This window comes from Procambarus clarkii, chromosome 58 (assembly GCF_040958095.1).
Source record: "Procambarus clarkii isolate CNS0578487 chromosome 58, FALCON_Pclarkii_2.0, whole genome shotgun sequence".
In the NCBI taxonomy this organism is placed as follows: Eukaryota; Metazoa; Arthropoda; class Malacostraca; order Decapoda; family Cambaridae; genus Procambarus; species Procambarus clarkii.
Window position 1 is genome coordinate 18,846,717 of NC_091207.1, and position 26,371 is coordinate 18,873,087.

Consider the following 26,371-nt stretch of genomic DNA (forward strand, 5'->3'; position numbering starts at 1 on the left):
AAAAAAAGTTAACATTAATTCATGTATTACAGTATATCTGTTTCTCCCATAAATCTGCCACATTTCTCCATTTATTTCTTGTACCATCAAAACTCGATCAATACACATTTTCTAATAGCATTATCTGCATCTTGGGTAAAACTGAACATCTTAATCATAACATGTCATCAAAATTCATGAGATCTTCTATATAAATAAATCTCATTAGCCTTTAAAATCCAACTTTCAACATGACTAGCATGCAACAGATCTCTCTGACATCAAATTATCAAATGTCAAATAAATATTACCCACTTTGCTTATTTTCAATATTCAGGATCATTTTGTATCAACATACTCCAATTTCAACAGTACACCCTTCAATAAACTAACTTACAACTGCCTTGTGGTTACTTTTGCACAAAAACCTTCAAAGCTTAAAAAAAGAAAAGTGAATGAATAGGCTCTTGCTGTTTACAAAGTGTACGTCTTGTCAACATAATCACAGTGCATAAGTGATAAGAGCAACGGTCTTGGTTTCCAACGACAGGAATATACAGTATTCTTGTATGGTATATTTAACAGTATGCTAAACAATACAGGTAATATGTCTAGTTTTAAATGTTTACAATTACCCATCCTGTAATTTTCCTGGCTGCTGCCATTTGCTTTGTTGTGCTCTCTAAAATTTGCATCCTTTAACATTATTATTCCAAATTCTTTTACCTTTTTGCTCCTTTTTATTTGAAGATCTGACTGTTGTACCCTGTACTCCTTTTATGGTTTAGTTTGTTCTGTACTTGAAATATTTTAATTTGTCATCATTGAATGTCATGTTATATATAGCCACTGGACGACTGTTAGTATCTGATTGTAATTTTGTGTTCTACGAAGGAAACTTTCATATTCATTTTGACGTCAGCAAATAAGGGGAACCAGTTCAGCTACCATACTTGCTCAACCCCACACACCAATATGGAATGAAGTGGCCCAGGTCAACAGTGTGAAACTAAGGGCAGGGCAAAACTCTGCAAGGGAATGGCAAGGGGACCAGATGTCCTAGCACAAAACATTAGAATGCAGCAGAGAAGAATCCTTAAAGTGTAAGACAGACCAGAAGAGTAGATGCACACTGAGCAACACACGTGCAGGAAACCAGGAGTAATCGGGATAATGCAACCAGGAGACAATGGGTAAGCAGGACATTGGCCTGACAAATCAAGCCAGTGGGAGAAAACATGACAAAAATCAGGCAATGAATATCATGCCAAGAATAACAGAAGATGCTACCACACAACTAGTCAAAACACACTACCTACCTTAACTACTGAAAAAACACGAGAAAGCTGATGACCACAGACCAAAACCTATGTAAAAGGGGAATGAAAACTGCCACACAAAGGTGAAGCACCCAAGTGATAAAACACTCACCAAGTGACTAAATACTGAAGGTAGGGCACATGGAAATAAAGAATCTGAAGTGCCACCACCTGACATCCATATAGACAGTAGTGCCAGTCTTCAAAAAATTCTGCTGCTTATATTCTGGTAGAGACAATTGGCCAGAAATAAGGCTGGATTGAGAAAACACAATACAGTACTAGGTCCAGAAACTAGGATCAAATTAGTGACACACAAGCCAGAAGAAAAATGTGGCCTACCATTGCCATCATTTTCAGCAGAGCAGGAAGCAGCAGAATCCAGACTGCTTGAAACAAGGATAACAAATCCACAAGGGCCATGATGAGGGTTCGAACCCACGTTCGGGATGATCCCAGATCAGATGCACCTTTAGTCAACTGCTCCATGTCATGGTTAAATCCACTGTGGATTTGTTCATTTGATGTATCAAGCTATTGTAATTTTTGTGTGTAAGAAAATTACCTTCCACCAACCCCAGTTGAGACAAACTGTACCCAACTTAAAATCCTGGCGATTGGTGAAATAAAACCACATTCACCCAGGGGGTGAACGGGGGGCTACGTTCCAGGCCACGAACGGGGCCACGTTCCAGGAGGCCTGGTTGACGACCGGGCCGCAGAGACGCCAAGCCCCGGAAGCACCTCAAGGTAACCTCATAGGGAATGGGTAGTTCCACGTAGAGGTAAGTAGAACCACCCATGGACAATCAAACGTGTCACATACCCAAATCATGAAGGATGTGTCCAACTCGCATTTTGTCCAAATTAAACAAGAGATCATTGACGAACACATCCAAGACCCCCCAGGAATGATAACAGTATTGAGGGCCGATGTCCAACTTGACACCCCAGCCAATTCCTGAACCACAAATTAACTGGTGTACAGGCCAACTGGCATCCTTGAAGTCCAGGGGAAAAAATGCCACAACAGGTTTAAAATCATCTGGTAAACTACATGTAAGAAATGCAATTAAACTCTAACAATTCAAGGCTCAATTAGCTTCCCTTAACATTGTTGTGAAAGCTAGTGTAGTTTTAATGGTAGTTTTGAGTGTTAATTGGCTTTCCTTATTTTCTAATTAGTGACTGTAGGGGGTGCTAAGGGTATGGCTCGCTTGTGTGTTAGCGACCAGTCTCTCGGCGGTAGCTCGAGTTGGACTCTCCACAGTCTCCCTTCTCCATTAATTTTCCTAACATCATTTGCAAAGATACTTGTCTGGCAAGGGGCAAGGTCAGTGAGAGCCTATCATACAGATCTAGTCCTGATGAACCATAATGGGCTTTTTTTTATGACACTCCATGCTTTGGGGACACATTTAGTATTTTACCATATTTATCTGGGTTATTTTAATATAAAATGGGACAATATGTTTTAATGTTTTAAATAAACTAATCTATACAAAATTTGTAAAGTTAATTTTAAGATACTGTCGATATGAACTGAGCTTTGTTTATTCTTATTAAATTTGTATTACATTTCTAATATCAATACCTCTCTTGTTGATGCATGGTCAAATGTAAACATACAGACAAAAGGTTAGACTAAAAGATGTCCTTTCATCAAAATTATCTGGTTTTAATGACTGGGATGTATTTACTGAGTTAAGCCACCAAATAATGAACCTTAAAGAGGAAAAAACAATTAACATTTTCCCTTTGCATAGTCTTAAGTATAAACCTTGTGAGTGAATGAGTTTAACATGGGTTGTGTACTCACCAGGAATATTTGGCCTACTTTCCGGTGTGATTTGGGTGCCCCGCCGGGCCAGTGAAAGTGTTAAAACCACAGCTTCTCTCTTAATAAACTCATGTACTCTAGAGTGTATGGGACACTAATGGGTTCAAAATATGGGGGGAGGGGAGAATATGACATGTGAATACAGTACACATAACAGTTTTTTTTTAAGAGATATTCCTGCATGGGGTCTTAAGCCTGTGGCAAGCCTGCTATGTGAATGGCAGGTGATAATGGACGAGTGGAGTTGAAAAGGTGCTGGTAGTAATACTATCTTTACTGAACAAATGAACAAATCCACAAGGGCCGTGACGAGGATTCGAACCTGCATCCGGGAGAATCCCAGACACTGCCTTAATCGACTGAGCTATCTTTACTGATTCAAATGCCCTTCACAAAGACAAGTAGCATTAACTAATAAAAAAAAAGACAGGTAAAGAGGCTAACATCGGAATAACAAATGTTAAATCACCACCATTACAGGCTGTATTACTATCCCATTTTCGTGAGGTTATGACTCAAAACACATGAGTATACCAAATCAGTACAGCATTTATCTCAAAAGCAAAAGATTAATTAAATCTTGGGGAAAATATTATCACTCAATCCAAATTATTAAATGCTTTACTAGTAGTACTTCTCACTTCAGAATAATATTTTCAACTACTAAATGGCTAAAGGTTATTCTGCAATAGGTAACATCTTTAATACAGTTGCTATCATATTGAGGATTTCAGACACTTTCACAGTCTAGAGAACATAATAATATTATTATTCCTAGATTTTCCCAACCACCAACTATCTACTTTTACAAGTGAATAAAGGTGCCCCTTCCAACACACTGACTTGATAATGGTCCAGGATGGACCGAAATGTTGTTGTTTGGTCATCAATATTTAACAAGAATTCTAACCTTTAGACAATATTATTCATTAGAGAAAGCGGGCCATTACAGGAACTGCTGATTTGCACTCCATTTAAAAGAAACCCAATTTACACAGTACTGTATGGTCTCCCAAAGTGCAAAGGAAAGGAATAAGAAAAGCAATAAAACAGAGATGCCACTGGTAACTTACATCCATCTTATCACAGGCAATCATCTCTCCATAGGACACCTGGTGACACAAGCAGTAGGTGGGTTCGTTGGGATCCACTGGCATGTCCAAAACATCTGAGGGATGAGCAATTGACAGGCCGGGAAGAACAGATGTAATTACCGATTCTGTGTCAACTTTTTTCTTCTGCTTTTTCCGCCCTGCTTTTGGCGTTGCCTCCTCTTCATCTGACTGGTTACCTTTCCTCTTATTTTTCCCCTTTTCTTCTTTTTTCTTTCTTCCCTCTGCAAATGGGCAAACTAATTGAGTTTCCTGTTGTGTCAGGATTATCAGTCAAAATAACAAGGGCTGTACACCTGTACAATGAACATGTGTTTGATGCAATTTATTGCATTAACTATGTCATCCAAGAAAAATACAACATGTCTACAAAAAAATCTCTCGCTAATTTCAGCTCACCAAATACAAGTCTTCATTCACATACTTTACAACAGTAATTTTTAAATCTTTAAAATAACAAATTCCAAGAGCAAATTTTCAATAAACTCAATGATTACCTCTGACCTTGCCACTGTGACACTCTTGACATTCATCAACAAAACCCTTTCATACAACTTCTACACTTAGCAAGACAGTACCCCTACCTACCTAGTGTCTACCTAGTGACGGTTCCGGTATCTGACCAGTCCTCCTGGTTGATGGCCTGATCAGCCAGGCTACTGGTACGTGCAGTTCACAGTCCGATGTAGGCACCACAGCCCAGCTGATCAGGGATGATTTGAAGGAAGGTATAAAGTCCCATCTTGAAGACAGTTAGGGGTCTGCTGACAATTCCCCTATACGGTATATTTGAAGGAAGGCAATTGATAACCTCGGACTCACTATATTTAACATGCTTTATGGCAGCTATTTTGCACATTCCACAGAGCCTTCTGCTCTTGTAAGGAATTATTCTGAGTGCAGAATCGGACTCTGCATTTTGGATAACTTGCACGATACTGTACGTCTTGTTTGCTCTCCAGGGCATACTGTACAATTTAAATTTTTTTAGGGATTTCCAGTGCAGTAGTTTAAAATATTTTACTGACTGGATTTGGACAGCAAATGTCCCCTGCACTCTACCTAGGTCAGCCATTTGCCTGGCAAATGGGGATTTACGTATACAGCAATATACCATTTTGTATAACAGCCTTAGAGTACCAACATTCACCTGGCACCTCTTGTTCGAAAATGCGTTACATAGCCTAGGCCTACCATCTTTTTTGAAGTTGTACAGTTACTCTATGTTTGACAAAAGTAAGATCTTGCAACATTAATATTTAAGATATGCCATCTTTTATTTCCATTGTGCTCCATTATAACTTTATTGCATTTTGTGTTTTAAATAAAATGAAATTTAATTTTATATTTCCAGAGGAACTGAAATTTTTATTTGTTGACATTATTATTCTCAGTGACTAACTGTATGAATTGGGTTAAATTAACAATTTGTGGTGTTATCAATATGTTCTAGTCTCATACAGGTGATTAAACATTATAATTTGTCTTTTTCAATGTCAGATATGAGGAGAGATTTCCGAGATAAGCTCAGAGCCCCGAGGAACAGCTTCTCAAAGTAGGGGCCTCTGGCTAACAATTACGTACGCATTTTGTGTGCTATAACACTGCAGTTGCATATCAACTGCGCCCGTTTTTGCAACATTGTCAGTCTACCTGAATACTGTACTGTGCAGTGGGTTAATACCTGACTGCAACAAGGCCTTTCGTTATACTGAACTGTGATGCAATGGAGCACAATCCTTCAGTTCAAGCAATACATTATTTTCATCCCTATTGGCTACAAAAGTCCAAGTTTTCATTCATTTCTCAGTGATGATCTCTAAATTTGTGATGTTTTGATGCCATTTCAGAAGAGGAGTAAGTTTGTTTAAATCTTTGCTGGCACCTCAGTTACATATCATTGCGCAAACCAAAAAGTTAACAATCGAGTCTATTGTGCTTGTCTGAGGTTCCAGGAACTCGTAAAGCCCTCAGGTAAGTATATTTACTGCCCTTTTGAAGTTTCACAATCATTTTGGATTACAACATTCCTTTGCTGATGCCTCTGATGTGCAATAATGTTACAGCTGTCAGAGCAACATGCAACTTACTTTTCTTACTGTTTGTCTCCTCTTCCTTTTTATTATTATTGAGAGCTTTCTCCTTTATCTCGGCTTCAAACTTTGCAAGGTCCGAGTCTAATCTACGTATGTGTTTGTCCACCTGCAAAAAAAAATTGCGTTCAGATTACGTACATTCTCAGCAAGTAAAGAAATTCAAATGAGCGGGTTGCTTTTATTTTTCTATTTATTGACTACATAAATATGTAATATAGTTATCACCCCTCACAACAAGGTCATGTGTGCAGAACAAGCAAATATTTCTCTGTCCATTGGATTAAGTTTACATTTTTAACTAGACTCCCCAAGATGTACGTGCCATCCTCCTAGCAGCACAGACGACCATCCTGCTGATAGCACACTCAACAGCTGTCTTGCTGACCGCACAGACAACCTCCTTGCTGACAGCACAGTTAACTACCATCCTGCTGACAGCACAGTTAACTACTGTCCTGCTGACAGCACAATTAACAATCGTCCTGCTAACAGCACAGACAACAGTTCTACTAACAGGAGATAACAACAGTCCTGCTGGCAGCACAGGCAATAATTTTCATGCTGGCAACAGCAGGAAAAGTGTCCTGTGCTGCCAGCCACTGTCAGGAGTCCACAAAAATCCTGACAGCAGCATAATCAACAACTTCCCTGCAATCAGCCGAGACAACAGCCGAAATACTTTCTCAGAGATACATTATCTTCTTGTCATTTCAATGTGATTTTTGTTTACCGTTAACAGTGCACTTCTTTTCCTGCACCAAGACAAAAACTTGTGATATTTTTGTTCACTTTCAGCTATAAACTGATAACTTACAAGAGACACAAATGAATGGAAAAGCCAAGATTTCCATCACTAGTTTCTTTGAGACAAGAGACCATCCCTAAATTGCCCTGAAACTGGGTGCACATTTTCACCAACAAAAGTTCTATTATATAAAATATATATACTTATTTTTATAATATATATATAGAGGGGTACCATCTCTGGTTGCATTTGTAGGGACCCTCAGCCTCGAAGATGATGATATGCAGCATCCGCAGGAGCCTTGTTGGGCACCGGCTTACACTCACATATTGTCTTCTCCTACCACCCGCTATATAGTGTATATTTTGTCATGTACATAAACATATACTCTATATTCAATTAAAGCATTTTGAAATAAAATTTATTTAAATACAAATGCTTCACTACTTTTCTTTTAATTGAATCATGGAGATGGTAAGAGAAATACAAATTATGAGTTGAGGCATCTAACTTCTGCAAACAAAACATGTTTACAATATATTTTGCACGAAGAACAACGTTTTTTCCTACAATTAACTTTCAAAACTTTATTTGTCGATGTCCAAGACAGATGAAGAAAAGTAATTAGTCTTAGATTTCAAATTGATTGTGCCCATAGTACATTAGTGACAGGATTGCATAGCCATACTTATGACACATTGGTTGGATTTAAACAAAAGTCAATAGGTATATTGACAATGTATTACAATAGCCTGTAATACATTGTCTCCACTGGAAAATACCCTTCCAAAAGGGAATGGCATCCTGTAGAATCATACTCGGACAATTCAAATCTCTTCTGTTAATGAATTTTTGTGGAGCAGCTAAAACATTTGTTAAGAAAATGTTACATGCATAAGCTAGGCTGTCACTGCTTGCTTTCAGTAAAAAAATAAGTTACCAAAAGAATGCACCAAGCCGGGAAGACCATGGAGCTGGGAAAGGCATGATGGTGATGGTGAGCATTTCACGTCAGTAAGAGGTGGAATGAAATATATAAAATATACAGTACAAGTATTTATCTACAGAGCAATGGTGTGGATTACCAAGTGGCATGGCAGTGTTAAGGTAACTAATAAAAACAAAAATCAACAGTGGAAAGGACACCCTCTTTTTTTTTCGAATGGCATTAATTCCCATTGCTGGGGATAGGAAGCATATTGAGGTTTCCCTGGGCCTACTACTGACCTTTTTCAGAATGCAGCCCCCAACAATTCTCTAGTGTGTAACCATTTCTGTCCTGTCTGAGGGTTAAACCCGGGTTCCTTGATTGTGCGGATGACGACGTAGGCCACCGTGCTACAGGATCCATTACTGTATCTCTAAATTCTTTTGAAACTATGAAATGCTGCATATTACTTCAATAGCTAAAAGTATGGCTCATACTTTTTTCCATCAGCAAGATTCCTATTCCCAGGAGGAGTTCAGTATGGTCAAATCATAACACATGATGATTCGACAAACTCGTTTTCTGTGTTAAAGCTGTATGTACTGTTAGATTAGAATGTATTAGCTTAGGCTGTATTAGGCTGGTTAGGTTAAGAATAAGTTGGTTTGGTTTTGACTGGGGGTGGGTTGGGTTGGACTGGATTGAGGTTTTAAAATCTGTTGTTGAACTTTCTTATGTATGACGTGGATTGTATCCTGCCAACCAGCCATGTGTTGCTTGAATTCACTTTTAAACTGGAAGATTTATTATTTTTATCCTTCCTCTTCTCTTCAATATTTTAACCTTTACGTATTCGTCACATTAGCTAACATCATTTCAATCAGTAATATTCAGCTGCACAAAGCTGTTACTAATACAGTCCTTAAAAAGTGAGTGTCAAACTATTAAAGAGTAACTTACTAATTCATAGGTCTGAATGGCTAGCTGAACTTTATCATCACTGTACTCCTTCGCCCGGTTAAACATTTTCTGGATCTTGCTCATCTGCTCTGAGCGCTTCTCCGGGCTCAGGCCTTTAACTGTGGTCAGGTATTCATCCGAGATCTAGAGATAAGATTATGCATAAAGTACAGTATCTGACTTTTTTCAACAACGTAAATTTAGTAACATGATAATTCAAAATCTACATACAGCACTGTAGAGTATTTATCAAATAAATTTAACAGTAGTAATACTTATTACAAAGACAATAAACTATTGCATACTACTCACTTGATCAATATTTCGCATGACATCTTGTGAACGCTGATCTAAATCTCTCATTAAATGGAAATTACGTTGCAATTCTGTAGGTAGATTTTCTAAGCCTGAAATGGATAAATACCCATCAATGTGAGTGTCTACAGTTGCTGTATCACCATTCAAATATTAGGTATAATTGGCGACCATATACTGTACATTATTGCTATTCCATGAATAGGGGTGAAAGGCTAACATAGCAATGTGAAACTACAGTAGCTGCAAGTTACTCTTTGTGCACTGCACAAAGAGCAGCTGCAAGTACAGCACTGCACAAAGAGCAGCTGCAAGTACAGCACTGCACAAAGAGCAGCTGCAAGTACAGCACTGTACAAAGAGCAACTACAAGTACAGCACTGTACAAAGAACAGCTGCCAATTCAGCACTGTACAAAGAACAGCTGCAAATTCAGCACTGTACAAAGAGCAGCTGCAAGTACAGCACTGTACAAAGAGCAGCTGCAAGTACAGCACTGCATGAATGGCAGGGGGAAGGGGGGGTTGCTGAGAGTTAGGAAGGAATGCCAAAACGAAGAAACTGACCAGGTCAAGAAGTCACGCAGGCATTTACAGTGACTGCACACTTCCTATTTAAACAAGAGTGGATCGCGCCATGTAGCACAAAGCACCTAGGTCAAGACATTGTTAGGCACCAAGGGCAAAATACCTGCCTTGAAAGAGCCTAACCGCAAGTGAGTGGCCAAGTAAATGGAATCGGCATATGCCTAAGCCTAGAGACAGAGGACATTCAATCAGGGGTCCAGACAGCTCTCAGGAGTTGACCAGAGGTGCAAAGGACATCAGAAGTTCCCCTCAGTGTGTCAACAGGCTGAGAACAGTGGTGATCATGAGGGTGAATAGTGGTGATCATGAGAGTGAACAGTGGTGATCATGAGAGTGAACAGTGGTGATCATGAGAGTGAACAGTGGTGATCATGAGGGGTGAACAGTGGTGATCATGATGGTGAACATTGTTAGTTCTGAGTTCAAGTACTCGGGCATGAGATTAACAGTGAATTGAGACATACACTAGTGATGAGGTATGAGTGACAGTACAGTACAATATTAAGGAATGAAACGTAGAGTGGAAAAGTGGGCAAAGTGCAATATATTTAAGTGGACAGCCAATCCACAAATCTGAAAATAAAGAGAGTGACGATGTTTAGATCCGTCCTGGACCGAAGTCAATGAAGATGAAGTCGAAGATGCATCACGTCACTTTCGACTTGATAATTTGGGTCCACGACAGACCAAAACATTGTCACTTCTTTTACTTTCCGATTTGTGGGCTGTCTTAATTTTCAGTAATAAGTGAGTAATGAGTGAGTATTATGAGTCAGCAGTGTGAGTAAAATAGTCTGCACATTTAAGTGGACACGTTAGTAAGAGGTCTGAAAATCATTTAATAAGAAGAATATACAAGGATGAAATAAGAGGAAAATATGGAAGGGAGGGAAGTGGAATAATAAAATAAAAGAAAGGGTGGTAGAGGCACTAGAAAGCTTGAAGGAGTAAATGCTGTGCATCAATCCTCTCTGGCCAGGATATAAACCCTGGCCAAAGAGCTCATGAAGCACCAGGCGAGCGTTTTACTGCACCACTGGGACTGCCGAAGTTAGAACAGAATACCCTAACCTAAAGACTGTGGACACAATGGTTACAAGCCCATGTAGTGCTGTGCTACTAGAATACTATACAGGATAAACAAATTATATAAATAATCAACGCACTACTTTGGACAATTCCAGCTACATAATTTTACCCTGCCTCCAAATAATGTAGTGCCCCATAGGTCAAAACAGCACACAGGCTCATGGGCTTGTTTCCAACATACAGGTATTCACAATCTTCAGGTTAGATGGCGGATTTGCCAATTGTCACATTCCCCAATTATTTAACTCTACCCAGTAATAGTACCCATTTAGGTAAGGCCTAATGTTGGTTTAGGTTAGCATTAAACCTAAAATGTTGTTTTAGATTGTTGACCAATCCACACACACTAGAAAATGAAGGGACGACGACGTTTCGGTCCGTCCTGGAGCATTCTCAAGTCGATTGTTTTGAGAATGATTGCCTTGTCTCAAGACAATCAACTTGAGAATGGTCCAGGATGGACCGAAACATCGTCGTCCCTTCATTTTCTAGTGTGTGGATTGGTCAACATACTTCAGCCACATTATTGTGACTCATCGCCTGCATTGTTTTAGATACATATAAATACCTGTACTGTAAATCTCAAGAGGTTGTACTATCAAGGAACTTAAAAAAAAAGGATAATCTGTATATACTTGATGTGTGCAAACTGGGTGACCAGACAGACAGCCTTGAGATTGTCTAAAAGGACCTCAATTTACCTGACTGGCTTCTTATCCCCGACAATAGTATACAATACCATAAGTGTAGTACTGTACAGGGTACAAGAAAAAAAAAAGTTGCTTTAATTTAAAGGGAATGCTATGTGTAAATAGGCTAAATCATAATGCTGTTAAAATAAAATGACAGCTACTTAGGTAGGCCTAAGATAAATTCAAGCAAAAGTTGTCACCCCCAATAACAGTTGCATCACAAATTTCAATTATACCTTCATTTCTACCATAAATTTTCATAGTAATGCGTACGCACAAACAAAGATCTTTTAGTGCATTATACACTTTTAATTTGTGAGAGTATTTAAGTTAGGTTCACACTATGCAAACTGGGTATGTATTTTGCAGATGGAAATTATAGCCTAACATTACCCAACTTAACATAACTCAATCAAGCTTAATCTAGACTAATACATTCTAACCTAATGATATATTGTACACAATTCTGACATACTGGTACTAACCTAATGACATACACACAATGATATACTGTAAACAGTTTCAACATCCTAATGATAGTTTTACATCCTAACCTAACGATATACAGTATTAAATTATGACATTCTAGCCTAAAGATACACACAGTTTTGACATCTGAACCCAACAATATATAGTTTTGACATCTGATCCAAATGATGTATACAGTTTTGACATCCGAACTGAACGATATATATAGTTTTGACTTCTGAACCTAACAATATATAGTTTTGACATCTGATCCAAACGATGTATACAGTTTTGACATCCAAACTGAACGATATATATAGTTTTGACTTCTGAACCTAACAATATATAGTTTTGACATCTGAACCTAACGATATATATAGTTTTGACATCTGAACCTAACAATATATAGTTTTGACATCTGATCCAAACGATGTATACAGTTTTGACATCCAAACTGAACGATATATATAGTTTTGACTTCTGAACCTAACAATATATAGTTTTGACATCTGAACCTAACGATATATACAGTTTTGACATCTGAACCAAACGATATATATACAGTTTTGACAAACAGAAAACGAGCCTCATCAAAACACTTGAGCATGATTTAAGCATAACCCTCAGGTAGAGACCTATTGCACATTACACTATGTGAATAAATGAGCTTAGGGTAACATGACCTAGTGCAAATTTATATAAGGTCACCGACATATTTAAGACTGAAACCTAAAAAATACTTAACGTGATAAAACAGCTCATACTGTACTCTCTTCCAGCACTGCCAAACCATTTATAATTGGAATCATAACCTATCCTTAGTTAGCTTACCCAAATTACCTAAATTTACCTGACCTTATATTGCATTTTTGCTTTCTTCCCCCCCCCCCAATCCCTCTAAAAAAAAACCAGTAAATGTACATCTTGGCAGTACAGTGTAGTATCCAAAAATAATATTCACAGATGCATACATGCTGCATTGTATGAAAACAGACCTCACCCCGGCAATACCAAAATCACAAATTTCTCCAGGATTTTCAAGGTTTTGTCCACATACAGGTTAGGCTAGGATACATTAGTTTTGCTTATATTTTATTTATATATATATATATATATATATATATATATATAAATAGCCATGCTGACGTCACAAAACCAGTGATGTAGGTTGGCTAGACTTGGTGCTTTCGCTGCATCCTGTTAAATTTTGATGTCGTGAGGGGATAGGTCACTTTGTACGAAAGACGGATCAACAACAGATTTTAACACCTACCTAGCCTAACCCAACCAAACCTAACGATATACAGTTTTAAAAATTAGAAAACACGTTTTGATAAAACGTGTATGATTAAATCTAGTTCATAAAAACACCAAACAAATTCCGTAAGCATTTTATTTTTTCTTCAGGTGTACGCAACACATTTTTTTCCTCCGAGGTCACAAAAAAATATGCAACTAAACGAGCTTTTCTCTGCAAATGGAATGAAAATGGTTAATTCATGTTTATTGTACAGCTGTTGGCTGGGAACACTAGAACAAGTGTCAACAATTACCTCCAGAGACAACATGGTTGACGGCCCTGCTTCAACTTGCTCTAATTACACCAGCCCCCCCCCCCCCCACCGTCCCCCTGATATACCCACATAACATAATCACATAAAGCTAACACACTGCTATGCTAAAAACATATCGGGGGGAAAAAAATAGGTCAAGGATATATTTCCCGCGCAAATACTAAACATTTAAACAACATATGTCCTGGTAGCGCCCGATATACCGGGATACAAAGGATCTGAAATAGGTAGAGCAGCATTACATGAGAAAATAATAACCTATTGCACCATTTAATGGGGTAGGGGAGGTGAGAGGCGGACAAAAGGCCTTACTCTCCAGGTACTGCTCGAGGTGGAGGCCGGTCGCCATTTTGAAAACTAGGGGTGAAATGTTTTGGTGGTGACGTCACTCATCTGGCGTCACGGTTGTCATGGCGACCCCTCGAAGTGTGGTGACGTCACTGGAGCGGCGTCCTGTGGTCGCCATGGCGACGGCGACGCGGTGACGTCACCGATCTGGCGTGGTCTGGTTGTCATGGTGACCGAACACCACTCGCCTCGGCGTCTCTTCCTAACAAAGGCTGTGCTCGTTATTCCGAGTCGGCGCCACCGTTTTTCTTACTCCTTCACGCCAATGAGATATAACTTTCCCCGTGGGATCTTAAAGTAGGCTGTTCAGTCTTGACAAAAACCACTTCGGCCCACAGATATCCCCGCAAGAGGAGTAAATTATGCTGATATATGGATGGAAGTCACTATCAACACTGAGCGTAGCGTCCCCCCGTCCAACACTATACCTCACTTCACTAAATATTCACGGGCTTAAACTACAATGTATGCAAAAGTTATTTACTCACTCTCCATTGTGAGCGTCGGGCGAGCTCGGGCGTAGCACTCCTCCGTCTGGCGAGGAGGCCAAAAGTTGGTAAGGGGTGTTAGTTTTAAGAGAGCAGGAGCGAGACGGGCCGGGAATCACATCCCCCGCGGGAGAAAAATGAGGTAGACTGAACTGCCTCGCCTACCAAACGTTCCCTCCTCCCCACCCCTGCTGGCTGGCCTGGCTGGCTGGCTGGCTGGCTGGCTGGCTGGCCACCCCTGCCTTCTCTGCAACACCCCACACCTCCACACACACTTCCTGTATCTTAGGGGGCTTTCCACCCCTCCTCCCTAGCTCCCTTTCCGACCATCACCACCAGGATTTAATTTCAACAGCAGCAGCGGTGGGTCCTAAACCCTCTCCCCTGGGTAATGCAGGAGGCGGCCACTGGTGGGTCCTGACCATCCCTGGATAATGCAGGAGGCGGTCACTGGTGGGTCCTGGCCATCCCTGGATAATGCAGGAGGCGGCCACTGGTGGGTCCTGACCATCCCTGGATAATGCAGGAGGCGGCCACTGGTGGGTCCTGACCATCCCTGGATAATGCAGGAGGCGGCCACTGGTGGGTCCTGACCATCCCTGGATAATGCAGGAGGCGGCCACTGGTGGGTCCTGACCATCCCTGGATAATGCAGGAGGCGGCCACTGGTGGGTCCTGGCCATCCCTGGATAATGCAGGAGGCGGCCACTGGTGGGTCCTGAACACCCCCGGATAATGCAGAAGGCAGTCAGTGGTGGGCATTGAACACTCAGTTAATATAGAAGGCAGCCAATGGTGGGTATTGAACTCTCCCAGATACTATAGAAGGCAGCCAGTAGCGGGTTTGATGTGATCTTACTCAGCTACTCACAAATAGAACAATTGGAAACATTAATTAACTGCACTTTCCCTCCTACATATACGAATTCTACATGGGCATCAGACGCTGAACCTCTAGTTAATATAGACAATGTGTTACTTAGTTCTAATAATTTATTCTTATATATATATATATATATATATATATATATATATATATATATATATATATATATATATATATATATATATATATATATATATATATAATTTATTATAATAATAACCAATTAGTACAGGTTATATATATTTCATTAGGCTGTGTGATATGATTTGTTAAGAAGTATATGTACTATAGATGCTACAAGAAAATAGTAATTTGATTTTTAAAATTGTATATATAATTTACAAGAGTAAACAAAGAATTAAAAACTGCTCATGAATTCAGTGGTGCAACATCCATCCTGAACTGTGTGTGTATCGATTGTGGCGCCACATCCCTCCCGACAAATATTTAATACCCCGGGATTTATGATGATGGCGTGCGACGCCCGACGGGCTGGGATATACTGCGTGCCCACTCCACTTAGCGTTGGTGTATACTGCATGCCCACTCCACTTAGCGTTGGTGTATACTGCGTGCCCACTCCACTTAGCGTTGGTGTATACTGCATGCCCACTCCACTTAGCGTTGGTGTATACTGCATGCCCACTCTACTTAACGTTGGTGTATACTGCGTGCCCACTCCACTTAGCGTTGGTGTATACTGCATGCCCACTCCACTTAGCGTTGGTGTATACTGCATTCCCACTCCACTTAACGTTGGTGTATACTGCATGCCCATTCCACTTAATGTTGGTGTATACTGCACGCCCAGTCCACTTAATGTTGGTGTATACTGCATGCCCACTCCACTTAACGTTGGTGTATACTGCATGCCCACTCCACTTAACGTTGGTGTATACTGCATGCCCACTCCACTTGTTGGTATATACTGCATGCCCACTCCACTTAACGTTGGTGTATACTGCATGCCCACTCCACTTAACGTTGGTGTATACTGCATGCCCACTCCACTTAACGTTGGTGTATACTGCATGCCCACTCCACTTGTTGGTATATACTGCATGCCCACTCCACTTAACGTTGGTGTATACTGCATGCCCACTCCACTTGTTGGTATATACTACATGCCCACTCCACTTGGTGCTGGTAATACTGCATGCCCACTCCACTTAACGTTGGTGTATACTGCATGCCGAATCCACTCAATATATATTGTATATACAGAATACACCAACCGAGATATAGCCCATTTCGCAATACTAGGCCAATTGGGCCTGGTGGCCATTTTGGCGGCCATATCTGAAGAAATCTCCCCATAACAGAATCGCGGATCTATTTTCACAGCCTATACATGGGTTTTTAAATTTGTGCGCCCCTTGAGGGACTTGAAGTAGAGGGGGGTAGAAATAGCCTAAGCTACTCTATCCCTTTGAGATGTATTTCTTTCTTATCTCAATAAACATACTTGAACTTGAACTTGAGATGGGTTGATCAGTTTAATGTTGTGCTTAAGAGCTGTTAACCTCTGGATTAAGGCCACCATTAAAGCTTATTGACCAACTAGCAGATATAAATTAGTGCTATACTCCAGGATTAGAGTAAAAATAATGTATATTTTAATACAAAAATTCCATAGCGAACAGTCGAAATGGCGTGTATACGAAGGGCTAGAGAGACACAATGACTGATGCTGATTTACAAAATGGTATGTAATTGATTAGTTTCATACATAAAATGACAAGATAAAACCATTTGGGTGACTTGATATATCACACAATTGTGATCTCTTTGTTATAAAATGAAATGTTTACGAAATGTTACAGAGGCATAAAAAGGATTGTATACGAAATGTCACATACAGTGGCACAAAATGGTCTGTATATGAAAGGTTACATATGTGCATTCACATGACCTGTATATAAGATTACTTACATAGGCGCAAAATAGGCTCAGGAATTGGGCCCCTCAATATTAGAATAAAAAAAATAATATATATATCAACACTTGATAACATTGGTGTTACATCCCTTCTGGCTGAGCATGTATATGTAGTGTAATTACCCAATTACCATCCTTTTAACTACTCAAAATTCATTAACATTACTAAGTATGATGAACCATCAGTGCATGTAGCTTGGGAGAGGGTGGAGTAATTTATGAAGAGTACCAGTCTGAGTTGATCTTAAATTAGTGTCTTGCTTGCCTCTCGCGGCGCAAGGAATCCATATACTCTCGTGTGGGCTGAGCTAAGTTAAGTATTCCATTTATTAATTACCCCCCTCGGGGGAAAATCTGGCCAAATACGTTCATGTGAAAATAAATCTGACGTGAAAAAAAATCACCTTTATTTTCATGTGAAAATAAATCTGACGTGAAAAAAAAAAATCACCTTCAAACATTTACTTGGCACGAACAAAGGTGTTATATATGTGTGTAGGTCCATGAGAGACAATGATAAAAATAAATGGTAGTGACGAATAGAATCGGGTAAATGTTATAAGAACATAATTAAGTCAAATAAATTGATTAAATATACTGTATACTGCTAGGCTTAGGTTCGTCTACAAGTACCTTTAGGAGTTTGCGTCATCTGCCGAAGTAGACCTAACCAAATGTAAACTTAAGAACTATTCACATACGTCATTGTGTAATTGAGCCTGACAAAATTCAGAATTTAGAGATAATTCTATTACAAATGTTTAAGAAATGTGTAATAATCAGGAGGGAGAGCGCTAAGCCACTGTGATTATATAACACTTGGAAGGGATATGAGCACAAGGAACTGGAAAATGAGCTCCAGGAACTGGGATATGAGCTCAAGGAACTGGGATATGAGCACAAGGAACTGGAAAATGAGCTCCAGGAACTGGGATATGAGCTCAAGGAACTGGAAAATGAGCTCCAGGAACTGGGATATGAGCTCAAGGAACTGGGATATGAGCACAAGGAACTGGAAAATGAGCTCCAGGAACTGGGATATGAGCTCAAGGAACTGGGATATGAGCACAAGGAACTGGAAAATGAGCTCCAGGAACTGGGATATGAGCTCAAGGAACTGGGATATGAGCACAAGGAACTGGAAAATGAGCGCAAGGAACTGGAAAATGATCACAAGGAACTACAATATGAGCACAAGGAAGTGGAATATAAGTACAAGGAACTGGGATATGAGGACGGTGTGAAGCACTTGGACTATCGGGATCGAACGCCGACCTGCAAAGAACTTAACTAAATATCCAAAGTTAGTTTACTGTAGGTTGTGTAGCGCATGTAAACTTTCCACCGCCGCCCATTAGATGTGTGTGTGAGGTGCATGATAAGTAAATATGCAACTGGCTTACCACAGGTATGTCAATTGCTCGTTTAAGAGACTGTTGTAGGTTCTTGACCCATTATGTGCCTCTGTAACCTGTTCCATTATTCCCTACGCGATAGGTATGGGGTGCATAATAAATGAACAACTAATAATCATTGCGGTTAATGCATAGAGAATGGTATAGGTGGCAATGAAAACTTCTCTCATTACAGATCAAGGGTCACCTCACCGCATGGGTGAAAAATCAGTTTGAAAAGGGTTAAGGTAGAATGTTATGCACCAAAGAGTAATGACAATATTTGAACTACACAAAATCTTGCCCACTCTCCTAAGCGCATTCATCGAAAGGATTTGCGACCAACTACTATAGATTTGATGGCTTTATTTACGAGTATATTAAAGTGTCAATTACTTTTGATCCCCCAAAATGGTGGAATTACTTATTTAAAAGGCTGTGTATAACTCCTATACACATAGTTCACCCGATATGAATGTAAATAGCTTCAAATTAGAGCTCAATATTGCGTTTTAATTCCCATATAAATAGCTGTATTTCAATTGCAATATGCTCTAGTACAGAGCTAAAACAATAAACATTGTGCTGCTGTCCAAATATTTACTACATGCACTGTAAATAATCCCGCAGCCTACTCATTTATAGCGCCTATATGAGATAGGGATATTTAAATTTTAATTTGTATCATAGCGTTGTATATATATGTAAATATATATATATATATATATATATATATATATATATATATATATATATATATATATATATATATATATATATATATATATATATATATATATATATATATAAGCACATTACCACCGATTTTCGTAAACGTGGAGATGACGTAAGTGTCCCATGGTGTGTACGACAATGCGGATTTATGTTTACAGATTGTAGCACTGTCATAACCCAGATAGATAAAATATGCAAACACACTCATCAACTGCAATCAACTTTCATTCACCCTTTTTATGCCTGTTGTCAAGATAAATTTTCATTCACTTTTCAGCTATAGTCCCAGGATGACTTCTTTATCCTAGCATTACGTTAAAAATATATTATACTAACAGAGTAATTCAAATCTTTGATATGGGCTGTAAAGATATATATATTCAGTTGTTAAATTGATGCTTTGTTTATTTAGTTATTTACGTTTTCTTCAATTCAGTCCCGTTTGTATTCCCATTCTCTCAAATTTACGTCCGAATCTTGACATCAGACATGGAAGTTTGATTCCTTATGACAGAAAAGTAATAGTGATTCATCTTTTCTACCTAGCTGTCACTACAAATATATTTATTTCATGTTTGATATCTAATAAAATTAATTTATATTCATGAATTATTAAATTAGGAGGCAACGAAAATAACCTCCTTCACGTTTTCGGACACAACGTCCACAACACGTGTGCCAGACGCACGAGCAATCTGCCAAGGACGGCCAGCAAAGAGAGAGTAGCTTCTATTCCTTCAATTATTATTCAATTTTGCTTGCAACAAAATACAAACTTCTTTAAATATCACACACAATGACCAAATTATTGCCCTGCCATAAGCTGGAGACAAAAATAACAGAGAATCACCACCTGTAATGGCCAAAAAATATATGTTTCTAGAGTCTTATGGGTGGTGCTCCTGTCAGTGCCTCATGCGAGATATTTCGGTCCAGTCGGTAGTGCGTGTCGGTGTAGTGGTCCCCGACGTGTCGGTGTAGTGGTCCCCGACGTGTCAGTAGTGGTCCGGACCGCGGTGTGGTGGCGTGCGCTAAATTTATATGCCTGAGGCATCAGTGACTACATGTGTTAAGTGGTAGAATGTGAGTGTTGCGAGCCGAGTATAAGGAATACCATCGCTACTTGGGAGGTAAGCACGATATATTAAGTTTCACTTATATTTTTGCCCATTGTATATGCTTTAATACTATTTTTTTTGTTGTTGTATGTGGTATATATATCATTTTCATGATCATTGTTGCTGTCATGTTTCTGCAGAGTGTGAAAGAATGAAAATGATCTTTACGATGTCTTCGTTCTTAAAATTACTGAACAGCAGTATGCCTAGAGCAATATATGTATACGTTTATTTGATATTGTTCCCTGATTGTGTTCATACGTGTGTGTGTGTGTACAGTGTTTATAAGAATGTCTTTTGGAGATTAAAAGAGTTAACAAGTTGTAACAACCCATATAGCAAGTTGTAACAACCCATATAGCAAGTTGTAACAACGTTCTAATAAGTCATAGAAACGTTATAACTAGATGTAACCACTTTGTTACAAGTTGTAACAAGCGGAACATAGGGACAGTTATGTTGTGTGTGTTTGTAGGGGGAGGGGGGAGGGGTGTCATGTCTTAACATATGGCAGCATTTATCATTCAGCTCAACTTCATGTGCCTTAGATTCGTGGTCTTATATTGTCTAACGACAAAGGTATGCTGTAAAACGTCGTTAGGAGTGCAATTTGTTGAGGAATGCATAATATACGCAGGTTAGAGAGGTTGGTCTGAAGACAGTAGTCATCAACAGGATGACTACTGTCGTCAGATGACTATTGTCATCAGATGACTACTGTCATCAAATGACTACTGTCATCGACTTCAGAATGGTCCAGGACGGACCGAAACGTCGTCGTCCTTCACTTTCTAGTGTGTGGTCTGGTCAACAGGAATTATATTAGATCAAAGTAACTGACAATAGGCTGTACTGTAGGTTCAACAGAAGCAACAGATGTACATAAACTACTATTGTAAGATTAAACAGCCCCCTTGGTGCCTAATTTTGATTATTGGCTTAGCTGCACACACACCGCAATATGCACTGAAAAATATAGAACGAGTAATTGTTGTGATTCAGTATCAGCTCTTCAAGCACTTGAAAAGACAACATACAGAATATATACTTGGGATGTTATGATATCACTTATAAATAATAATGGATACGCAGAACGAGAGATTCAGAATCTTTGTATGGGTACCCCCCCCCCTCACATATAGGTATTATCCAATATGATGTTATAGACAAGGCAGCTGAAATTAATCTTGACCAAGGTAGCTTCTCTTGACGTTAGGAAACCTTAGCTAAGAGGACGGGCTAGATCAAAGAAACTTCGGGCAACGAGAGCAGTCACCGATACTCAAAAGGGCAGACAACGCTAATATAAAGTTATTATATGTTTAGAACTGAGAATTATATTTACTGGCAGCACAAAACACACTCAAAACAGCGTGGCATTGTAACTGTCAGACTGTGTTGAGATACTGTTGCTTCACTCTGTCCTCAAATTTCAGCTATCCTATCTTCAATCCCTATACTAGTCATACTGGCGTACACCTTGTGCTTTCTCCCAAAAGTTGTCTTTCTATACACTTTTCTTATAAGCTTCGTCTATATCCCTCTTTTATTTAATATAATCTACCTCTGAATACTCTTTATTTTCTTATATATATATATATATATATATATATATATATATATATATATATATATATATATGTATATATATATATATATATATATATATATATATATATATATATATATATATATATATATATGTCGTACCTAGTAGCCAGAACGCACTTCTCAGCCTACTATGCAAGGCCCGATTTGCCTAATAAGCCAATTTTTCCTGTATTAATATATTTTCTCTAATTTTTTTCTTATGAAATGATAAAGCTACCCATTTCATTATGTATGAGGTCAATTTTATTTTATTGGAGTTAAAATTAACGTAGATATATGACCGAACCTAACCAACCCTACCTAACCTAACCTAACCTATCTTTATAGGTTAGGTTAGGTTAGGTAGCCGAAAAAGTTAGGTTAGGTTAGGTTAGGTAGTCGAAAAACAATTAATTCATGAAAACTTGGCTTATTAGGCAAATCTGGCCTTGCATAGTAGGCTGAGAAGTGCGTTCTGGCTACTAGGTACGACATATATATATATATATATATATATATATATATATATATATATATATATATATATATATATAATTGAATGTCTGTAAATTACGCAGACATTAACAAATAAATAATCTGATAATGTATACAAATTAAAATTAAATAAGAAATAAGCGTTTTCGTGTCTATTTCAAGATATCTTCATTGCTGCCGTGGATATATTGAAAGTGCTTAAGTGGTTAGACCTTATCATATATGAGAGATACTTGGTAAGAAAGTGTGACCAATTATTGGTGACGAGATCGAGTTGGGCGTGGCCGCCGCCGGGGAGCGAGACCGTGAATAGCACCTCTCAGCCTAGGCTAGAGGCTAGTGGCCATGCCAACTTTTTAAACCAGCGTGCAGCAGCTGCTTGTCGCCCGGTCACTGAGACGAGTACTGCCTGACGGCAAATGTGAGTTTTTGATGCTTCTGAAGCCTTGGACAAAGGGTGGTAACTCATTAATTTCATATTAGAAGGCCTAAAGGTGGGTATTAATTGCGGTGCACATTTAGATTTCTTATTTTGTTATGGGTACAATAAAGATCGGCTTGGAATTCCACTTTGTTTTTTGGTATACCGTTGCCCGTATTTGCAAAGATTCCGCGGGTTTGGGCTGGCTGGTGTGATGACAAGGCTTGTTTAAATGTGTACGGATATACTGACTTTGATGTACTTGCCTACTATAGGTTTGCTCCTAGGGTCGAGTATTTGCTCCCTAGGCTAGCCTTTCCAGCTGCTGGCTTGTTAAGGAAATGTCTTATATTCCTTATGTTTCTCGTCCTTCTTTTGAAGTTGGTGAGTGACCTCGCCTCGACAATCCCTTAATGTAGCTCATTACAATTACTCGCATGTCTTACACATATAAGAAGTATTTCCTGGCGTACCTCCGGCTTAACTGCGTCTGCAGCTTCCATTTGTGTTCCTCTGATACTATCTCTCCTTATTTTGAACATTACAATGTCAAAGACATTATCTTTTATTGAAAGTTATGGCAAATAAATTTACGAAGGCATTTAATCTTTGGGTCACATGGTAAATGTCTTTGTATTATTCTCGGCCATATTAACCTGTCTTACCGTCACTAAATACCACCCTTTAAGACAATTATATCATTTACAGAACATTAAAATATCACAGGGGCCCCCCATATGTCTGGAACTATGACCCATAAGTCTGGAACTATAAGACGAGTATATGTGACCGGCATTGTTTTATTAAGTGATTTTATGCACAAAATGTGCACAATGTGGCCATCATTATTAAGGTCACAAATGCAGCCGACGTATCCAGTCAGGAGTGATAGTGTTCCACACTTATGGGATAACCTGTTAAGTCAATACGGTAAGTGGTGGTGATTCAGTGTACTGAAAAAGAAAAAGAATTTGCCATATTACGTAGATAATCGACCACAATCAAGACATATTTACAACAGAAGTAACTGTAAACCAAAATTGTTATCACACTCGAAAGCAACAGTAGACCCTTCAAAATTCTATTACAACCTACAACATACTGTAGACAACAACTGTAGACTAAAATTTGCATCACAACCAGCATCAACAGTACGCCATAATTAACAATAACAACGTCGCAATTGTAACCAATGGTAATATAAGGACGATAAACTGTATCACAGCCGAAACGGAAGGTAGTATAAAATAGGGCAACTTTACCAACCGCGTACCAAGAGCTGACGCATAACCACAACCAACAGTAGACCAAACTGACAACAGGGGTGTGAGTAATCACCACAATGTGCACTGAACCTACTGGTATCTGGTGCTAGAGACTCCGGAAGCTCCCTCCTTATGACTCGTTCACACCTGCCCAACTTTGCAGTGCCACTTTGTTTTAATTTTAGACAAACTTGGAGACGGTAAGTTATAAAAGTACGTAATTATCGAAAGAAAGCACCAAGCCTAAAGTAAGTTATATAAGTCAAGCGCTCTATGTTAAATAGTTTGAAAGTGATTTAGGATGTCAGCCTTTTCTATACTACTGTAGTTATCATGGCGCGTAATAGATTACCCTTATCAGTGATGATTAAGGTTTCCTCCCACTCTATACTGCACGTGTGCTGAACAATGTAGGCTATTGTGTTTGGACAAAATACATCAAAATTATACAAAACAAAATACTAGCAAAATCAAAATTCCACAAGTCAAAATAGTAATCTAAACGCAACTTACCAGCTTTAGGTTTATTGAAGATTAAGAATGTCCCACTAATTCCCTAGAATAGATATCCAAGCAGACGATGAATCACAACTTGGCTGAAGATATGATAACCAAACCACACACTTAATGTACTTGTGTTTGACAAATTTCAGTAAATTATATGCAATAGCTAATAAGAAATTTAAGACAAAATTAGATCTGCCCAACGGTAAAACTACCCTTTCCTACTGGCCAATATGCGCTGTATTCTAATAAGCGCCTACTTATGCTACATATTTTTCGGTTAGATCAGACCTTTGTTTAATATTCATCCAAATCGGCTTAGGCCTTGCGGTTTAGGAGGTAAGTGCGATCACAAACAGACGTTAGAGCGATCTTAGAGGCGTTTTAGTTATCACAAAAGAGAATGAGAATAATCACAAACAAAACGTTAGATCAATCACAAACAGGTGTTAAAGCAATCACAGACAAACAGGCTTTAGAACAATCACAGACACACAAGCTTTAGAACAATCACAGACACACAGGCTTTAGAACAATCACATACACACAAGCTTTAGAACAATCACAGACACACAAGCTTTAGAACAATCACAGACACACAGGCTTTAGAACAATCACAGACACACAGGCTTTAGAACAATCACAGACACACAGGCTTTAGAACAATCACAGACACACAGGCTTTAGAACAATCACAGACACACAGGCTTTAGAACAATCACAGACACACAGGCTTTAGAACAATCACAGACACACAAGCTTTAGAACAATCACAGACACACAAGCTTTAGAACAATCACAGACACAATCGACTTGAGAATGGTCCAGGACGGACCGAAACGTCGTCGTCCCTTCAACTTTTAGTGTGTGGTCTGGTCAATCACAGACACACAGGCTTTATTCGTTTCGTTATCACAGACAAACTGGCGTTAATCATAACGCCCACAGGCATTTGTGCACTCCCAGAAAACTAGGCCCAATAGCAATCACAAACAAGTGTTACGGCAATCACATACAAACAGGCGGTGACACTTATCAATAATATTTTATAATTACAGTTTTTTGTAAAATTTATTTTTTTATATGCGCTTACACATATTACATGTAACTGATTAATGGTTAGGATAATAGCGCGTAATTCAAATTTGATTACTATGTCAAAATGAGTTAGTTTTCCCATGAGGCTTGTTTGAAACGATGTACACGTGTATGTGGTGGAGATGGACCAAGTGTATATCTATTTCAAATGTTAAAGTATTATAGTTTTTGTTCCACCACTCTTTATTGCAAACGACAGAGGTCGCACAGGGTAAAAGTGAGTTCCAGTTGCAAGTAAGGAGTCGGCTACGTTAACTATTGCTAACGTATTTCTGTGCAATTCACTGTTTTGGAATCTATAGCGGGTAGAACTGGTTTGAATCGGCCTGAACAAATGTTCTAGTCTAGGCTTCAAAGGATAGGCTTTGAAATCGTACATGTTTTGTT

At 38.9% G+C, this 26,371-nt stretch overlaps 2 protein-coding genes across 9 annotated transcripts in view; one reads left to right on the forward strand and one right to left on the reverse strand.

Moving 5' to 3' along the window:
• Ing5 (inhibitor of growth protein 5) overlaps positions 1 to 26,371 on the reverse strand; it is a 29,307-nt gene that overhangs the window by 976 nt on the left and 1,960 nt on the right. For 2 of the 6 annotated variants that reach the window (XM_069306636.1, XM_045758133.2), the window contains exons 2-5: positions 9,292 to 9,386; positions 8,980 to 9,123; positions 6,341 to 6,452; positions 4,212 to 4,474 (exon numbers count right to left, since the gene is read on the reverse strand). In XM_069306636.1, coding sequence (XP_069162737.1) covers positions 4,212 to 4,474; positions 6,341 to 6,452; positions 8,980 to 9,123; positions 9,292 to 9,342 — 570 coding nt within the window. In that variant the 5' untranslated portion in view covers positions 9,343 to 9,386. Of the gene's footprint in view, positions 1 to 4,211; positions 4,475 to 6,340; positions 6,453 to 8,979; positions 9,124 to 9,291; positions 9,387 to 13,962; positions 14,170 to 14,540; positions 14,696 to 26,371 lie in introns of those variants that run through there. The other 4 variants (XM_045758134.2, XM_045758132.2, XM_045758130.2 and 1 more) reach the window with 4 other exon arrangements.
• The window catches only part of LOC123767938 (calpain-5), a 94,681-nt gene continuing 88,535 nt past the window's right edge, over positions 20,226 to 26,371 (forward strand). For 2 of the 3 annotated variants that reach the window (XM_045758121.2, XM_045758120.2), the window contains exon 1: positions 20,226 to 20,623. The gene's annotated coding sequence lies outside the window, so the exon portion shown is untranslated. The remainder of the gene's footprint in view (positions 20,624 to 26,371) is intronic. The other variant, XM_045758123.2, reaches the window with a different exon arrangement.